Source organism: Coturnix japonica, chromosome 4 (assembly GCF_001577835.2).
Source record: "Coturnix japonica isolate 7356 chromosome 4, Coturnix japonica 2.1, whole genome shotgun sequence".
NCBI classification, from domain to species: domain Eukaryota; kingdom Metazoa; phylum Chordata; class Aves; order Galliformes; family Phasianidae; genus Coturnix; species Coturnix japonica.
Window position 1 is genome coordinate 163,946 of NC_029519.1, and position 19,553 is coordinate 183,498.

Genomic DNA, 19,553 nt, shown 5'->3' on the forward strand with positions numbered 1-19,553 from the left:
CCCTACTACTTTCAGCTATGAACTACATTTGCCTGCCTCTGCCCAATTAATTTCACCAGCCTCAAAAAACTTCCCAAATGTCTACACCAAGTCTGGATAGGTCAAGCTGTTCACATATACTTTTTGAGTCATTTCTCATGCAAAAAACTTATTTCCTGCAAATGCATGTGAGCTGTGACTGGAAGTAAACATGGAAAACCCAAGGCAGTTCTTGGCTCTCAGCACTGCACAGGCTGGCATGGGGAGGGAATGCTAATGGAGACTTCCTTTTTCATTTCAGTCCATTTTTCCCATCTGTACTGAACTGCTTGTCAGTGCAAGCACAAAGAAAATGAACTGTGTGTACTTAACTATTTTCAGCCATCTGATTCTGGTTTGCAGGGCTATAACCCAACACCTTATTCCTTCTGCAATTGATTTAGACATTGACCGTCCTCCTGCCCTCCCCTACACCTCCTCCCCTCCCCCCCATAAAAAAAAACAAAACAACACCAACCCAACAACAAAACACTAGTTCCTGCATGTTGATTGTAGACAGTAAGCAGTCACTGGGATTGAACCAGATCCTTTTCCCTATGCCCTCCACAGGTGGAAAAACTACATAATGTGCTTATTTCCTTACTCACATCTCAACACTATCCTGAGCACGCCCAGGGGGGTACAGTCCTGCAGAGTTGTGCTCTGTTCCCTGGTTGCCATTGGCAGTGTTGGCATTAAAACAGGTCTCACATGGTTCTGGTTCTACCCTCACTCTGCAAGTGGGACTGTGCTCAACAAGCAATGGTCATTTGCTGAGTCTTGTTAATAGACTGCATTTGTGTACCTGATCCTATCTGAACTTCCTACCTGTTAGAAGTAGTCCTAGATTTTTATGGAGTTAGAAGGAAATGGAGATCCTCCTGTCTACACAGACAAAAATGTGCACCTTTGTCTGCAGGCAAGCATGTACATGAAAGAAGTACTCCACTTCCCCCTAAACGCAGCTCACAGCCCACTCCCAGATGAAAAAAAACAGCCTTATCCTAAATCCAGCCCTTCAGATGGCAGTCCAGCATGCAGAGCAGGGTCAGAGAGGTCTCCTGTGGAGTCCCCACATAGTGGCTGGGCAGGGATGTGCATGGCAGAATACCAGGATGCTCACAGGATGGATCTGCCAGTACTGGTATGCAAGGCAACAAGCACCATGGCAGCATGTGTCTTGCTGTGCCTCCCTGAGGCAACCTCTTCCCACCCCACCTGCCCAGAAGACTCTTTCCCCCTGGCTGCCTGTTCTCCTGACAAGGTTGGTGCAGCCTTTCTCTCCCTGGAGCAGCTCCTTCCAGACCTGTTCAGTTACGGACCGTTCTGTCCCAATTAATTTAAACCAAACCACTGACTTTCAGCACAGTCCGGGCTAAGCGGACTGGCACAACTGTGCTCTTTTCCAAATCAGTGTAAGATCACAGAACACAGACAGGCCCATATGGGACATCTCTACACAGAAGTTCTCTTTCCAGCTCCTCTCAGTTGTGCTTCTCTCCCACAGCCATGCACCAACGGACAGAGGAGACCCTCATTAACTGCTCTGCACTGCTTATCTTCTGTTTGTCTGTGACATCAGTAGTTTAATTTCTTAGAGCACCTCTGTTCAGCTTCTCATACTACTGCCTGCTGTGGGTTAGATGCAGACTAAACAGTCATGCATTTGGCAGCTAAATAGCTTGCTGAGCTCAGCCAGAATGGCACAGAAAGCTTGGCTCTTTTGCAGTCCAGTAAGAGAGTGGGGAATGCTTTTTTCACTGTTTTCTAGTGTAGATGACATGTGCACATACACAAAGATCTTTCAGATCTATCCATAAACAAGTTGCCCTTCACACCGCTTATTGATTTTGAAAAACGACTTGGTTTCAGCCCCCATAGGCAGAAAAGTGGAAAAATGAGTCAGAGAGGTAATTTCCCTACCTGGAATGCTGTTTTGACTTGCCAAGAGCTTTAGTAATGGCAGAAGGTGTAGATCGTCTTCTTTGGATGATGGGCTTCATCTTCTGCAAGAGAAAAATAAGTTGCAGTTAGTTTGGCCACCTTGGAAGTAGATCTGCTCATTGCACTTTATGAGTTCTCTTTTTTCTAGCCAACACTTATCAAACCCCAATGCTGCAAGCCATGATGTGAAACACTTCACTTCCTTACTAAAATACCTATCAGCTCTCATGTACACGTGGAACACTTCAAAATTTCTTAACTTGAAGCACTTCCAGTTTTCACAGCCAACATTCAAAGTAATGACATGAAATTAGGCAAAGAGAAAAAGCATGAGCTGAGGATCAAGAAAACCTAATGCATACCCAGCAGACTGTGGGAGGGAATGGAAATCTCATGTAAAACTGGACTGAAGAAAGCTATGGAGAGAATTTAATGCTATAAGGAGCCTTACTTTATGGGCTGAAGGAATGGATGACATCACTTAGTATATTTCTCTATATCTTCACTTTCTGTGATATACAGATTCAGCAACTGGACTGTTAACATGTCCCTCCCTCTCCTTGTAACCTCAAGACACTTGCATCTTTCTCAGCAGCACAGTCTTCTATAACAGTGAGGAGATCGTAAAGATGAGACTTATGACTTTGACATGATAATCATCCATATCAACACATACATATTAAGACCAGAGATCTCATTTTACTTGCCAAACAGTTTTTGTTTTGTTTTGTTTGTTTTCCTGGAGAAAGATGCCAGATTTTAGCCTGGGAGACAAATACTTACCTCAGTGGCTCATACTTAGTAAGCATGGGAAAATCTGCCCCCTGGTAAATCTAAATTCAGCATTTATCTGTGTAAAAGCTTTAAGTATCAGGAGGTTAAGAGTATTCTGAGAATTACTGATCTTTTGGCTTCTGAACATATCAAGATATGGAATATCTTAGGCATAAAAGAAACTAGGATTGCTCATTGGAGAGATGTCCTATGGAGAAAGACTGTTTGTTAACTACATTCTTTTTCAAACTGCTGAATGCAGAAATAGTTATTGCAGTAGTACTATCTTTGAGTACTTTACACTATAAGAGTGCTACTTTACATTAGCTATGTTAACATGACATTCTTGCAATGTTGGAGGAAGGTATCACACCCATCTTACTGATGGAAAGGCCAAGACCAAAATGACTGCAGTGAAGTTGGGTGCCTAGCGTTCAGCACATTAGAAGAACACACCCTGCTCATTTTTTACTATAGCTACAAGGGCTCAACACATCTATAAATGTCTCCTTGCATTAATGGAATCTCGAGAATTGAGCAGGTCACCAGTGATCACTTCAAAAGTTGGTGTAATTTATTCACTATGGTTCAGAATGGAAACGCATGGCAGAGGCAGGGGTGGAGTACAGTTGCCAGGGAAGGAGCACACTTACTCGTGCCCCATTCCATTTATAAAACACTTCTTGACTTCTCTGACAAAAGATTAAAGAATTCCACAGGCAAGACCTTTCTACAGCACAGACTGCTGATTAATGCCTGACCTGGTCTGAGTCTTCCAAAATGCAGATGGGCTTGTGAAAAACAGAGTATGGTCACATAACTCAAAGCTAGAGTGGGGTATAAAAGCAATTTAAGTAGGTCATTTCCTAACATATGAATGCTCAGCTGTGTGGCATCAGTAATGCTCTCTGAATAATTTATTTGTGTATGAGTACCTAAGTAGACAGAGGGACAGCAGTTTCTCCTTCATTTCCTGGTATGACCTTGCCAAGCAAAGTTCTTTCTTTGGTAGCTTCACAAAGAGAACTAAATAAAATGAACATCAACTCAGAAACATTTGTTTTGTAAAAAGAGGGTCCATACTGAAAAGGAAGATCTGCCTTTCCCAGGTGCCTTAATAGGATGAAACGTTCCTACAAAACACAGCACAGCAGGGTGTCAGTCAGGCAGTGTCTTAGGGTGTCGTTATGTAGTGGAAACACCCAAGTAGCTGTCAGCTGCAAAGGTCTCTTGAATAAATAAAATAGGCCTGCAGGAAGATCTAATGCCTCCTTGGGCCAGGGGCACTGTTGTAACATTTTCAATGGTGTTCTGATAAAACCATGCAAGTGACACATTCTTCTGTTACAAAGGATCACGTAGTAGCTACGGACCTCACTGCATAAAACAATCATTTATCCACCTACTAATCTTCTCCACAGTGTAAAGAGGTAAGGGATACCAACTACATAAACAAAGTAAGTGAAATGTGGGAAAATATTTTCCCCAGAATAAATTTCACAGGATATATCAGAGTCAGGATTTACTATAGAGCTGATGAAGTCCATACGGATTTTTTCTTTTGACCATCAGGAATGGTTTCAGATTGTATCTGGATGTTGTCAGCATTGCCCTCCAAGAAGCCTTGTCATTGCCTTTCTCCAGAGGAAGAGTAGAGGAATAAAACCCTGCTCTGCCTTTCATTTCAGTAGCCAGGTATGGTGAAACTGTTGATCGTTTTTCTTCTTCTGTTTGGGAGAGCAAAGCTGGGTACTCCATTTCAAGTAACCTTGTTTTGCAAGGCCTATGTAAACAACATTTCTTTAAGAAACTACCGTGTGCCCCGGTGGCGCAAGTGGTAGGAATGCCACGTTGAAACACCGGAGGCCCAGGTTCAAATCCCCCCTGTGGCGCAAGTGGTAGAAGTGCCGCTCTGCTACACAGAGGCTCGAATCCCGGGGGGTTGGACTCGATGATCTCTAAGGTCCCTTCCAACCCGCACAAGACTATGATACTATGATAAGAAACTACTAGACAAGAGAAGAGTCTCCTAGCACTCAGGGTGTTCTTTCAGCACCATGTGAAAAGCAACAACAAGAGAGGGCTGACCGGTTCATACACCAAAAATATGACCAAAGCAACAGAGAAGCAAACATGCTGGCATCAGCTGGTAAGCTCAAGTCACAAACAGATTCAGATTGATGTATTTTTAACATAAAGAAGAATCTCAGACCAACATAGGGAGCTGAGACAACATCCTCTGCCAGTCCTCGGCCTTTATACTGGGAGAAATAATTTGAAATGCAATGCAAAAGCTTTTGCAAGTCCCACAATAGGAGAAAATGAGCTCACCTTTTCCTTTAACTATGACGTGGGACAATTATTTACTAACAGACACATGAACGCTTCAGAGGCTACTTCTGAAACAAATCCAAAGCATGGTGTTACACCAGACAGATCCTCCTTTTGCTCCTTTGTTCTTTACAGGACAGGCAGCCACAGCCTCTTTGCCCCCCAAGAACCATTGGTGCTTGGAGGCAGCTCCTTAGTGTGGAGGTATCCTGGGTGCCAGACAGCATCACACAGCATTTCCACAAAGCATTACTTTCAGATGAAGAGATCACTTTGCTGTGCCCCACAGCATCAGAGCCAGGGAGTGCTTTTGCTGGAAGTCATCTCTGCTCACATTAACCAGGCACTTGAATAAGAGAATCCTCAGAGGGACACAGTAGAATCTCTGCTGTTTTTTGGTTTTTGTTTTTTTTTACCATGGAAACAGATAGTCGTTTACCCAACATACTTGAAAGCGCTTGAACGCTTGCAACACTCCAGACCCTGTTTGTGTATTACACATCTCTGAGTTGCCAATTCTAGCTGCGTATTTCTTGGCTCTGGGAAAGTTGTGAGTCTAATGCCCCTCATTCCAAACCCATGTAAGGCCTACAGTATCGATTCCGTGAGCCAGCACAAGCAGATTTCCCCCCCTCCCACTGACCTCTGTACTTGAACGTTGTTTTTCAGATAATTAAGGTGGGAGGGGACTGAAAAATAATGACAGCTACTTAGTACAGGCTGGATCTTCCCTCTCAATAGTTAGTCAAAGTCTGTAATGTCTGTGGTGGTATGTAATGCTATAATGTGATAGAGAGTGTAGCTGTAACAGTAGAGTAGCAGAGTCTTTGGCTGCAGTAAATGAGAACAAGCCCAAACGCAGCAGCAATGGACACAAAAATGAAGGAAAAAAGCTACTTCGAGGCTGGAAAGCCTCAAGTAGGCAAGGGTATCCAGCAAGATACCCTCACTTCCACTTAAATGAGGGCTGGGAAGGGGTGTATCTTGGCTCCATCCCTTCCATCAGTCAGGTACACTGCATGCACCTGAGCTCCCCAGGGTTGGCCTTGCCTTCCCACCAGGTGCTCCATCACTGCTTCAGGCTGTGAATGAACATTTCCACTACACAGTGGAATGCCGCTATCAGGTATAGTTCATATTCAAAAACAATTTATTTTTTTTTTAAGTTCAATTTTTCTGCAAAACATAAATTGAAATATTTGTTTTATAAGCTTTGATACATTTTCAAAAATGCCATATATTTTCTGTGACCACAACAACTGGTGTAAGTTGGTACGACTACTTCACTCTGCCAGCAGCAGCAAGAAGCTTCCTGGTCAGATTTGTCTCCGTCAGCCAGTGAAAAGCAATAAGGAAAGACATCTCTCTTGCTTACAGGCTGCTGGTGCTATGGAAGACTGTAAGCTATGATGGCATGGATGTGAGATTCTGCTTCTATATCAGGAGTGGGAGATAGACAAGATGATGGTTGACTTGGCCATATGCAAGCCCACAACTGCCCAGTTGCAGGACCACCTGTGCAATAGATACAGATCTGGTGTTCAAGAAACATTTAGATGTCATATAAAGGAACATGGTTTAGTGGGGAAATATTAGTGGACTGGATGATCTTGGAGGTCTCCTCCAACCTTGGTGATTATGTGATCCTATGACAGAACCTCTGCAGTGACAGAGACCATGGGGCACAGTGGGCATGGCACAAAACAAGGATGTTTTCTGAAAGAGACTTGCCTGGTAAAAAACTTTAAGATCCTTTGTGATAGGAAGAATTCTTTCAAAGCTTACCATTTTACTGCAAGGCTCTTCCAAAGCAGTGCCTCCATAAAATGTTAGTTTTCAGTGCATCTGCTTTTCCCAAGGGAAGATTTGTCAGCATATGTCCACCCCATACACTCTTTGCTGAGGCAAAGATGACAGCCATTTCCTCCCTCTCATGGACAAGGGAAGCACTGTACTCTGATTTTACTAGTACTGAATCTTGTTAGAGATGGACATAGTTTAAAAATTAATATTTTACTCTAGATCAAGGACATGCACTTGTCAGCATCTCTGTTGTGAAGAAGTCCATCTGCCCAATAACCTCAGAATTTAATTTAGAAATCATAGAAATTATCATAGAAATCATCATCATCACAGAATCACAAGGTTCAAAAGGACCTACAAGATCATCCAGCCCAACTGTCCCCCATTACTGTTGCTACAACAAACTGTGCCCCGGTGGCGCAGTGGTTAAGGACGCCGCCTTGCAACACTGGGGCCTGGAGTTCGAATCCCCCCTGTGGCGCAAGTGGTAGAAGTGCCGCTCTGCAACACAGAGGCTCGAATTCCGGGGGCTGGACTCGATGATCTCTAAGGTCCCTTCCAACCCGCACGAAACTATGAAACTATGAAACTATGAAACCACTAAACCACATCTTGTAGCTTCTCATCTGGACGCCTCTTGAACACTGCCAGGGAAGGTGACTCTACCACCTCCCTGGGCAGCCATTCCAGTGCCTGACCACTCAGTGAGAGAAAAAGTTCCTTCTTACGCCAAATCTAAACCTCTTCTGATACAACTTGTGGCCATTTCCTCAGGTCCTGTTTGTTGCCTGGGAGAAGAGGCCAAGCCCCTCCTCATCACAACCTCTCTTCAGGAAGTTGTAGGGTGCAATGAGGTCTCCCCTGAGCCTCCTCTTCTCCAGGCTAAACAACCCCAGCTCCCTGAGCCACTCCTCATAAGACTCGTGCTCCAGACACCTAACCAGTTTAATTGCCCTTCTCTGGACATGTTCCAGGCCCTCGATGCCTTTCTTGCAGTGAGGAGTCCCAAAATGAACACAGTGCTCAAGATGTGGCCTCACCAGAGCTGAGTACAGGGGGATGATCACCTCTCCGCTCCTGCTGGACACACTATTTCTTATACAGGTCAGGATGCTGTTGGCCCTTTTGGCCACCTGGGCACACTGTCAAGTCATGTTCAGCCGAGCATCAACCAACACCCCTAGGTCCCTTTCCTACTCACAGTCATAACCATCTAACCATCATAACCATTTAACCATCACCCCTTCTGTTCTTTCACATCTGGTTGATTAATGAGCTCCTACACTGATTCTATTGCTATCAAAAGCAGGATTTAAAAAAAATAATAAATTTGAAGCTGAATTACAAACCATTGTATGGAATTTAGACCAGCTTTATTTTTCTGGCTTCCCTGTGTTCAGGGGAATTAAAAGCAATATGATGAAATATAGGGAGAGAGTTAATTTAGGTGTGTATGGGAATGTTAAGTCACAGCCTGTATGTCACAGCAGTGATTGAGCCCCTGGTGAAGGGGAGCAGCCAGGCCTAGGAGCACAGGTGGAAGCTCCCCAGACCTCATTCAAGGGTTGGCCGCCACGAAGGAAGGATCTCTACTTGGAGATCCTCTCCTTTGGAGTATTTGGTAAGCCCTGATCCTCAGAAAGGGGTAAGTAATTCTTTCTTTATTTACAGGATTATGAACTTTACTGTTCTTAGGCAATTTAAAACTGGTTTAAAGCAGTTATATCCGCTAATGCCTTTCTCAACAAGGTCTATCCTTACTTCCAGCATACTGACGTTTCACCATGAGTCCTTTGCATGCTGCTGAATGGAGAAGAAGGATTGCAGCCCCTCCAAGATGTCATTAGTATGGCTGCAGGCTCCTAGCTTACCTGTCCATGGGAAATCTGCTTCTCGCTGAGCTTTTACTTTCTGTTACTTTTTAATACAGAAAACTTGGCTCTTAGTCAGTCTCTCAAAGTCATAAACTGAAGGTGGTTAAAAGGAGTCATATACTTTTAAAACACAAATATATTTGATCATGAATGTGGGCTCTGAGCAAACTCCATGCTGACATTTAGATCAGTTAGGTAGGTTTATGTTGTTGAAGACACTGCCAGAGACAACAGACATCAGTCACAATGTCTTTGATCACCCAGAGCATTACAGACAGCTCATAGCTAATAACACCAATATTGTTCTCATTCTTTCATGGATCTCATGAAATAATCTTTTCCTGTGAATACACAATATTATGTTGTGTCAGGGCAGATAGCTGATCTCTGCTATTAATCAACTGTAACCAATAAACGCATAAATACAGCACACAGTTATTTAGCTCTTAGGTAACGTTAGAAAAATAACTTAGGAGCCATTTAAGAGTACAGAAACAATTAACTGATGGCTTGGGTTAGATCCATGTGAAAAAAATTGTTGCTGCTCTTCCATCTACTTCTGCCTTCTGTTCTGTCTCTATGTGACTGTGGGACACTTCTACAAAGTGTCTGTATAACACTGCAGTTGCATTCCAATTTTGAAAACTAACTTAAGAGACAAACAGAGAAGAAAAGATTGTTCACTGCTAAAAGGAAATCTGGCATTAGGTTACAAGACTTGAAAACAACCAGGTTTGTAATTTCATTAAGCTGATTTGCATTTAAAATTAGTGCAGGGAAAAGTGCTTGATTAATAACACTATAAACGTAATCTCCCTGTGATTCTCAGGTCTTTGTAAGACCAGGAGGAACATCAGGCAGCACAGTAGCTCAAAGGCATGATTCACCACACAGAGAGGAATGGAAAATGAAGCCTCAGGCTAACAGCCATCTAGCACTGCCAGCACTCCCTGCCACTGCAGTTTTTCCACCTTCTCATGCACTGAACTCATATGAATGCTCTGTCCTCCGTTTTCAGCAGCTGTAGGAGTGCCTCCAAGTGCTGAGACATCCCATCCCATTTCCCATAAGGATGCCACGTGGGCACCCCTGCAGTGCATGAGGCCTCTGCAGTTGTTCTAGAGACATTCCAGGGCAGGTGAACAGGGGAAGAGAAGCAAACCCTGCATGTCTGGAGGAAGACCCACTGCTATACCTGGCCAAGTGAGAGCTTTCAGGACAACTGGCTGCCACTGCTTTTACCTCTATATGGTTGCATAACACTTTCTAGCTGGTGGTTTCTAAAACACTACAGTTTTCACTCAGCCAGGCCCTTCCTTACCCTCACGCCATATAGGTCTACTTCAGCTTCAAAGCAGAAGCTTCAAAAATTGAGGCAATGAGGCTCATAGTGATGACAGGTAATGAGCAGGTAGGCATAGAAACATAGTGGCAGAGCTAGACTTGGGAGCTCGGTGCACCTTCAGGGAGAGATCTAAGCCAGGTGTCCTTTCTCCTCAGATCACAAGTTGTTATTGCGACATTTTCACTGCATAGAAAAGGCAGATGTGGTTCCTGCCAAGGAGTTTATCCAAAAGCACAGACAAACGAGCAGACAGAAATTAAGCAGGTGAAATCTCATGGAATATTATTAGAAATTCCCAATGTGTTAAAATTTGTTATCCTCTGCTTGTCTGATGAGGCAGGCCTGCATGCAGCCACTGGAGCTACAAGAAGTTTTTTCCATAACACAAATGATTCAATTCCTCCAAAAAGGAGCAGCTCTAGGAGCACACACAACCCAATTAATGCTATGCTAACTGCCCTGTGCCTCCCCCAGCCTGAGGCTCTGGCAGTCCCTTATGTTTTCTGGCTAATGCTACACTATTCCAGTCCTTCCTGCCTAGTTTTTCCATATTGCTGCATGTCAGGTAAGGACATGTTTGTCTGTCCATTTATACTCTAATAGTTATATTACTTCACCCTAAACAGAGTGAAAATTCAGGGCCCAGAAGACAGGAAAATAAGTGCAGCTGTTTCTTTGGGGTGAATTTTGCCAGCAAAGACATTTGGTATTAACATTTCCTTGCAAATGCTAGGGAGAATCTTTAACTCTCTTGTCACCACTTTAACCCTTTGAACTACTTCAGATCCGTAGAAAGCCAAATTAATCAGAGAACAAAACATAATGTAATGTTGTGTGGCCACAGCACAGAGATGGAGCTGAGTTTAATGTGCGTACAGAAGTAAGAAAATAGCGTGTGAACATTTATCTGAACTGTTTTGCACAAGTTAACCTTCACATGCAGTTTTACTAATTGCTTCTCTCTCCCTTGATGCAAAAACCACCTGCAACTAAACCCAAAAGTTTCTTAAAATATGCAGATATGATGGTGCTAAATCAGTTTGCAAGGATGCACTCTGAAACATTTCATTTTCCTTCCAAGAAATGGAGCCCTAATGGTTTATTTTAAAATGTCCCATATAAGGGTGAGCAGGAGAAACAATTCTCAACTGCCAAAGGCTGAGTAGGTTTTCCACCCGGGAGTAACTGGGGATTAGTTTGACTCACACTCATCTGTTCCATCTGATTTTTCCCCTGCTGCCATTGGTTATTTGTGCCTGCAGGGTCTTCCTTCCTCAGGACTGCACAACATTGGTGGTGGATGGCAAAGAAAGAGGATGTCCCAAAAAGCACAGGGGAGACTGATGCCTCATGGAGAGTATTAGAGGTCTTCTGGAATGAAGCTACTCCAGGAACCTCTCACTAGGAATGCCTTCTTGCCTCTATAGGTCTTAAGAAATCCTCTACATACAGATATGTATATATATGTACATATGATCTCCAGCATTGGGCTGTGGTATGCTCTGATTATGAATATAGCAACAAACAATTACAGGTGGTAAATCAGTGGGTGCATACTTTTAAAAAGCACTTTAAAACATTTAATGTAAGCTGGTTCTCTGGAGTAGAAACTTCTATTTTAAAGAGGGATGTACATATAACATTGGGAGGAAGCTTACTGACAGTATAAAATGTCATCACCAAGGCCAAAGTAAATTAAGAATCAGTATTTCTTTTTTAATGCAAATAAACAGTTTGCTGAGTTGTGATTTGGCAAAATGAAAAACTAAAAGAGCAATCAAATGTGAGGAACAGAAGAATGTACTACATTTCTTCATGCCTTCCAAATAACCCCCTTTCTTCCCCTCTCCTGCTACTATAAAAAGAATTAAAATCTCCTGGGCTGCTGGGTCTGCCCAGTTACAGAACTACTCGTTTCTCCAAAGCAGAGCTGCTGAGCTCAAGTACACAGGATCAACCCTCGTTAGGGCTGATGATCTACCAGCACTTGAAATGTACAGTACCCACCCTCAGCTTGTGATATAGGGAGATAAAAATTGCACAAGGAAGAGAAAATGTTAACTACAAACAGCACTGTAATGCTTCAGGCTCATTGAACACATCTTGAACGCAGGAATTCTTACTTCTCCCTCTTCCTGCCATTGCACAAGTTACGCAATCACTGCCAGCTCCCAGGCTCTTAATGAACCTCCAACACATCCGTGATAGAGCGACCAGACTCTCCTTGCCATTATACCTGCCTTGGCTTTTCCTTAGGAATAGAAGCAGGCTTAGTTCCAAGACAGCTTCCCTCAGTCTGAACGAAAAAAAACCATGCACGAGCTGTGCTTCCCAAGAAAGGTCCCACATTCCCACCTTAGGAATTATCAGTTTTGTTACAAGCAGAGTGTCAGTGGGAAACCCATTCCTCTTGGACAGGTACTGCCATTAGCCTTTGGTGTCTGTGAGTTTAAGTATCTACTGCACATTGCATGTCTGGAGCTTCTCATGTATTTATACTGATTAAACAAATTTATTTGCAGCTTGGCCATGGAAAAGAGCTTGAAAAAAGACAGCTCTGTGCATCTGGATTTCATTAGAGCTGAATATTAATCCCTTTATGACTTTTAAGCATCCCGTTAGTGCTCCACAGACACAAGGTTGTTAAGTGGCATTTTCAGAGCTGGCTGGCTGAAAGATGGATTCATCAACAGCACCTCTTCCAGCACACACACCATGAAAGGCGATATCCCCTTTCTCTTGCTTGCCCATCTACTCAACAATAACTAGACAGCTAATACACTTATTACTACTATCCAATGTTGAATCTCTCAGAACTCAGCTTTGTCCTGAATTGTAGGACAAATTGTTAATCCTATGGAATTTTGCATTTGATGACAATGAGGCTCCAAACACCATGAATTTCAGTGGATCTGCAAATCTAAAGTTACACAAGCTGGGCAAAGAAAAGCAGACTTTGGCTACAAAAATTGCACTTTGCCAATTGTTGGAGTTGCAGGAAAACGTTAGGGGTGGTATACTGAAAAAGGCCAAGAGAGACATCGCTGAGCAGTTAGGCAAGGCAGGCTGGAACAGCATCATGCTGGCTGAGCCCATGTAAAAATGAAGGTGTGAAAGAGGAACCTGAAAAGATGCCAGTAGACTGAGAAAGGGAAGAGAAACTAACCACAGAAAGCTCAGAGATCAAATCACCTGGAAGTCAGAGGGTGGTTTGCCAAGTGAGGCTAACAGGAAGACATGCACTTTCTCACAGCAAAACGCCTTGCTGTGAACCAATGCAAGTTAAGCTGTGAAGCCTTAAAAAATATATTCCAGCTTATGGACACCAGAAGAGATGGAAACAGAAAAGCAGTAGAATGGAACTTCTCCCATTTAAGCCCCTTACATGAAGCTGTCATAATTATCCCATGCAAGCAATTCCTGCAAGCCACTGCAGAAAGTCATAGATGAGCCAATGAGAGGATGTGATTAAGACAGAAAATGCCTTTCTTCCACTGAAGTCAACCATCAGTGCCAGTACTTTGCAAGGACCTGGATCCCAAGGGGATGCAGAGGTTGCACCCACTGGCAGTGAGTAGTGCGAGCAGTTGTGGGCTTCTCTAAGATGCTGCTCTCTGTGCCTCCATTTCTGGCACAGACCAAAGGAGTCGGCAGTGGGAAACTCTGAGAAATGTTCTATTTAAAAACAGTTTTCCTGATTCATATGTTATTCCTCGCCTTTGTTTTTCCCAATGTTTCTTCTTTACTTCTTCTCTAACCTCTACAGGAACTGTGAAATCGGTATCAGCTGAAACAAGGCCAAATGTAGGGCACACTACATGGCATAAAAGATCCCAAAGGCTTTCTGATCTGCCCCTTACACCTTGTTCCCATCACTGGGGTTTAACATAAGTTTGTGTGTAAACAAGCATATCCAGTTCTGTGCATTTTCATGGATCTTGGATAGATTCCATCAGGTTATAGGTATATATAGGTATATATATATTGAGGAAACCAGAATAGATACATTTCTACTGGCATTGTTGTCAGTTCCTATTGGCATCATTACTTTTGCAAGCAGAAAATTGTCCTGAGCCTCCTTCTTTGCTTTCCTTATGCAAGCACATGCACACAACTCTTTTGTTTGTACATTTCCCAATTAATGCTGCAGGCAACATCAAAACCAAACCAAACCAAGTTTTTCAACAGGAGTTAAGAAAAATAAGTTTTAAATCACAAAAGCATCCTGTTTTGCTTCAGTTTCTCCCTTGTGTGCCACAGACTGGACTCCACCCTACCTGTTTTCTGAAGGGCTCACTATGAGCACCAGGTTTTGGAAACTTCCACATCATTATCTGCTCTACCACTTGCTCTCGAGGGAACGCAAGAAGGGGCAGCACTGCAGAGAATGGGAAAGAGGGGTTGACTGCTTGTGCTGCCCATGCACACCCTTCCCTGTTCCAGTCCTTCCCACAGCTCGAAGACCCCTCAATAGAAAAACAACAAGAAGAGGAGTCAAAGTGTGGGGGTTTTGTTTGTTTTAAATTACAGCAACTGCTGCAGTGTCATTCTCTGGCTGAAATGGAGAAGGTGCTGTTAAGCAGGGTTTCTATATGCCATACAAGGTGTAAGCGATCTTGACAAAAACTCTTTCTCTGACAAGTCAAAGAATATCCTAAGGAGATGCCAGGTCAGTAACCAGGAGCACGTGGTGGGACAGGGAGCTGGTGAGGCTGGATTTCCATGTTTTATTGAGAAAATGACCATGCAGATTGGATGTGGACCATACTTTGGTAACTCCTTGAGACAACTTCTGCGATCACCTTCCAGCCAAGGATAAAGGATGTCACCTGCACAGTACTGCCTAACAGGTGGTGTAGCACTGCCCATCCCCAAGGAGGCTGTGAGCTCACTCAAGGCATGCTACTGTGTTTGAAGAAGTAGACTGTAAGCATTAGTTTTTAACCTATAAACTTCAATAGTTGTTTTTCTCTTGAAAGGAACCAATATTAAATTTTAAAACATCACTACATGGTGTTAAATAAATAGGCTTCCGAATCAGTCTAACTGTACAGGATTGTACAGAGATCTTGGAGAAAACTGTTTCATTACAAACCTTGCTGGGATGAGAGGGGTTAAAACGTCTGCATAGGCTCCTGACTGCTTTCTTCCTTATTTCACAAACGGAATGTTCCTGTTTAAGTATGTCCTGGAGAACACCAGCCCAGAGGCCCACAAAGTGCACCCAGGACTTTAGCTTAATGCTGTGCCAGACAAACTGATGATCAAGTTTTTGAAGAAAGCCTGGGACAGCTGCAGGGAAGTGCTTGCAGTGCTCTGTGTGTCCCAGGGAGCACAGCTCACATAGGAACTCTGTACTATGTTGAAGCAAGAGCCTGCAGCCCTGCTGCTCCAGTGGATGAGCTCACAGCCCTGCACAGTGCTGAGGCAAAGAGCAGCCCTTTCTTCCCAAATCAGCAGGTAATGCTGGTGCATCACAGCAACGCTTTGGGTTATGCAAAATGCATCAGCTGAGGGTCCCATTAGGAGAAGGAATGCTAAGGGATGTTCTGAAGGTAGAAAGACAGGAAAAACATGAGAAAAACAGACATTTGTGTCTTAACAACTCTGGGTAGGACCTGTAGGTAAAAGCTGCAAGAATCTCTAGAATGGGCAGCAAAATGTGCAATAACAGATTGCTCCAGATTGTAAGGATCTTTCTAAGTCTCTGGTTGTAAGCACCTTCCAGCCCTTGGCAAGCACTATCAATATTACAGCTAGCTGCAGCCTTTTTTTTTTAATTGGACTTCATATTTATTCCAGTGGAAACTGCCTCCAAAGAAAACTGTTCTACTCGACTGCTGTTTGTTTTGGATGGTTTTGGTTTTTGGTGTTTTTTTTCTTAGCATTTCAAACTGGCATTTTGAGTAACATTTACTGTTTGCCTTTATTTTCCATTATTTCATGCTAAAATGAAATTCAATTGCTCACACCACTGCCTTCAGAAAGTCACCAAAGGCAACTGCTGCTTGGCATCTCCCCCACCACCTCCACTTTTTCCCCTGTACCACATGCTCTTCAGCCCAGGGAACACTGCAGTTTCTGTTGGTTAGTCTAAAAATACAAGGCGGTGACAAAAGGGCTGTTTTGCCCATCACGGTGTCCTGGCAGGTAGGCAGTGACTGCACTTGTGATTCTGCCACCGTTCTGAAAAAGCCCACTATGCAAACGTGTCTCGAGAAAAAACGCTCTCAAAACTCCATACTGCAGAAAATGAGTATTTCATTCCTGACCCACTCCAAAGCCAGGCGGATCCCCTACTCCAGACACACAGGCATACCTACACCGTAAAGACTCCCATCTTCCCCTCCACTCCTGTAGCCGGGCCAGCGAAAGTTCCCCCCCCCCGCCCCCAGCACCTCCTCGTCCGGCTCTGAACTTCCCTGCCGCTGGAGGGACACCGCCCCTGAAACGCAGCCACGTCTGAGGGAGGATGAAGGAAATTCGCCCGACAAACGAGATCTGCCCCTGAAACGCAGCCACGTCTGTGCGGGAGCCGAAACGAGACCCCCGCTCCGCGCGGAGCAGCCGCCCCGGGATAGCCGGCCGGGGACATCCCGCTCCGAAGCGCGCCCTGGCGGGGAGGGCAATACTGCGGTACTTGCCTGGCTCCGCGCGGAGCCCGCTGCTCAGCTCGGAGCGCTGCGGTCGAGTCATACCCGCGGCTGGGGCTCGGCGCCCCCCATGGTGCACGGCGGCGGCGGGCGGACGCGGAGCACCGGGGCCGCGCAGCGCTGCGAACGGGGCAGCTCCGCTGAGCATTGGCGGGGCGGGCCGGGAGGGAGACAGGGAGGGGAGAGGAGGGGCCAGGCGGCGGCCCCCTCCAGCCCGGCTGCTGCTCTCCGTTCTCGTTCGCGGGCAGAACAAACCGCCGACGCGCTCTGGCGGAACGACAAACTGGAATAAAAGCCCATCTCCTTCTACTCATCCTTTTTGGGTGTGGGCGTCAGAGGAACAGCCCGGTCTGCACTGGAGCATTACCAGCCCCACCCGGCAGCGTCCGCCGGCACTTCCAGCTCAGCACCTTCCCGGGAAACTCCGCGTGGTACAGCGAAGTGGAAACACACACGGGATGGGGGGGGTTGGATGAGGGACATGCTCCACATTCACCCCGGTTAGGATGAACCCACCTCTCTTCGTGTTCACCTGATAGTCCTCTTTGCCCAAAGCATTGCCGAAAATAATAATAATAATTAAAGAAACAAACAAAAAAAGACAAGAAATAAAAATTGTGTTGGGGAAAGCAGGCAGGATCTGCTTTCAGAAATCTGCATTTCTGTGCAGAGTTTAAGCACAAATTGTTGCAGGCCAGAAAACTACCAGGTGAAATGAACTTGGCATAGGAGGGGGCCCAGCAGATTGTCTCACTACCAATAGTGGTGCAGAGCCTCATTTTCAGCAGCAGGCATTGCTCAAGGGTAGAGTCAGAGATATGGAGAAGCTACCCCCCCCAAAAAAAAAAATTTAAAAAAAAATCACACTGACAGACATTTTTGTGGGCAAACAGCAGATGTGCCAAGATCCGATGGGGCCACCGACAGTTACATTCTTGTTCTGAAAAGCAGCTTAACTTGGAAGTTAGGGCACCTGAGCACAAAAGCATGGAAATAACTTCATGAGGTACCACTACTTTCTCCCATCACTCCCACCTCCAGATCTTTTAGACCAGCTGTCAGAAATAGCCTTGCCCACCTGACTTTCCACCTTCTACCATCAATATCAGCTTCTTGCTTTGCCTATGGCTGTGTGTATCATTCCTTATATCTGTTTCCACAGGTGGAGAGCTGTTATCTCATTATGAGAAATGCTTTCTTACCTTCCTTTCTGTATTTGTTTGACCTCTCCCTTGATCTTTCTTCAAGGAAAGCAGTTAATGACAATTGTGCTAATAGATTTTATCGTTACAATGCTTGTTGGCGTTACTGCAATGTGTTAGGCATTTTTTGAAAGAGGCCATTAAGCAAAGACTTCAGTCTCACTGACGGTTAAGTAAAGCACAATAGACACTAATTAAATTGTTTCTCTGAGATTTTTAAAGATTCTGTCACAGGAATGTTTTGCAGTCATGAACAGAGTGGGGAAGTACATAAATGCCCTCAGAGGGCAGCCTAGACTCCTTCCCATTTTCCATTACTGCACTCTAGCTTCCTGAAGGGAGGTTGTAGTGAGCTGGGGGTCGGCCTCTTCTCTCATGTCATTAGTGATAGAACCAGAGGGAATGGTTTCAAGCTACGGCAGGGGAGATTCAAGATGGACATTAGGAAGTATTACTTCTCAGGCAGGGTGGCCAGGCACTGAAATGGACTGCCCAGAGAGGTGGTGGGGTCACCAACCTTGGGGGTATTCAAGGAATGACTGGATGTTGTGTTGAGGAACACGGTGTAATGGGAGCTATTGGTAGTAGGTGGACGGTTGGACCTTTCCAACCTTGGTGATTCTATGATTCTGTGATTACTGGTGCCACTTCAAGTGGGATCTGCCCAGGTGGCTGCCTCGCAGGCTGAAGTATCTGAGGCTATTCATCATTGAGAAGACATGAAAAGCAGTGAGGGACAAATTTTTCCTCCCCCCATCCTTCCTTCCTTTTTTTTTTTTTTTTTTTTTTTTTTTTTTTTCTTAGTAGGAAGTTCTGTTTAAAACGCTTTCTAATTTGCACTGTGGGGGAATTATGTCTCTGTGGGGAAGTCTATTTGTGTAGAGAAAGACACTCAAGAGGCTATTCCAAGGTAAACAAATACCAGGGGTGGATGCTTTCATAGTTCTGTTGCGTTAGGAAATATCTGTGCTATAAAATTTTCTCTGAAGATGCACTGGAAGGAACATGTTACAGGAGGAATACGTACTCTAATCTATACTAAGATTTTTATCTCTTCTACGTTAAAGTTTCAATCACTCAAGGTTGTATGTAGGAAGTATGTGAGGTGTTAAATCAACTGAACTGTTAAAGATGTGCACAGCATCTCAGTCACGCGGACTCTTAGAAAATGAAGTGATTATTTAAAAAGTAAAAATAAATATGAGTCATGCTTTATTTGCCACTTGGTACACAGCAGTCAGACCTTTACACTTTTCTCAATGCTTATAAGCTCAGTTTCTAAACAAGTGTTATTCAGCATAACACATTTAGGGGGGAAAAAAGAGCAAAATAATGTAGCCAGTATAAGCTCACAGAGTATTAAAAAAGACAAAACAAAAACTCCAACCAAACAAACATGTAATCCCTCTCCTTCAGATCCCATTCTTATGGGAAATACCTTTAGAGGCAATTCCCATAAGTCAGAAGGTACAAATGGGCCAGGCAAATTTAATGTTGCAAACAACCCTAATGCTTATTTGTGCCTTTCATTCATATTTTTCTGGCATCTGGTTAAGTGGATCCACGGTCCTGTCACAGTTCTGCCCATTCTGATTAGGATTTCTTTCTA

The 19,553-nt window shown here is 44.2% G+C and overlaps 1 protein-coding gene across 4 annotated transcripts in view; it reads right to left on the minus strand.

The window, feature by feature from the left end:
* The window catches only part of LOC107312593 (rho GTPase-activating protein 20-like), a 32,932-nt gene extending 16,028 nt beyond the window's left edge, over positions 1–16,904 (minus strand). For 3 of the 4 annotated variants that reach the window (XM_015860163.2, XM_015860161.2, XM_015860162.2), the window contains exons 1-2: positions 16,734–16,903; positions 1,942–2,024 (exon numbers count right to left, since the gene is read on the minus strand). In XM_015860163.2, coding sequence (XP_015715649.1) covers positions 1,942–2,021 — 80 coding nt within the window. In that variant the 5' untranslated portion in view covers positions 2,022–2,024; positions 16,734–16,903. Of the gene's footprint in view, positions 1–1,941; positions 2,025–16,733 lie in introns of all 4 variants that reach the window. The other variant, XM_015860164.2, reaches the window with a different exon arrangement.
* Positions 16,905–19,553: the final 2,649 nt, after the last annotated feature.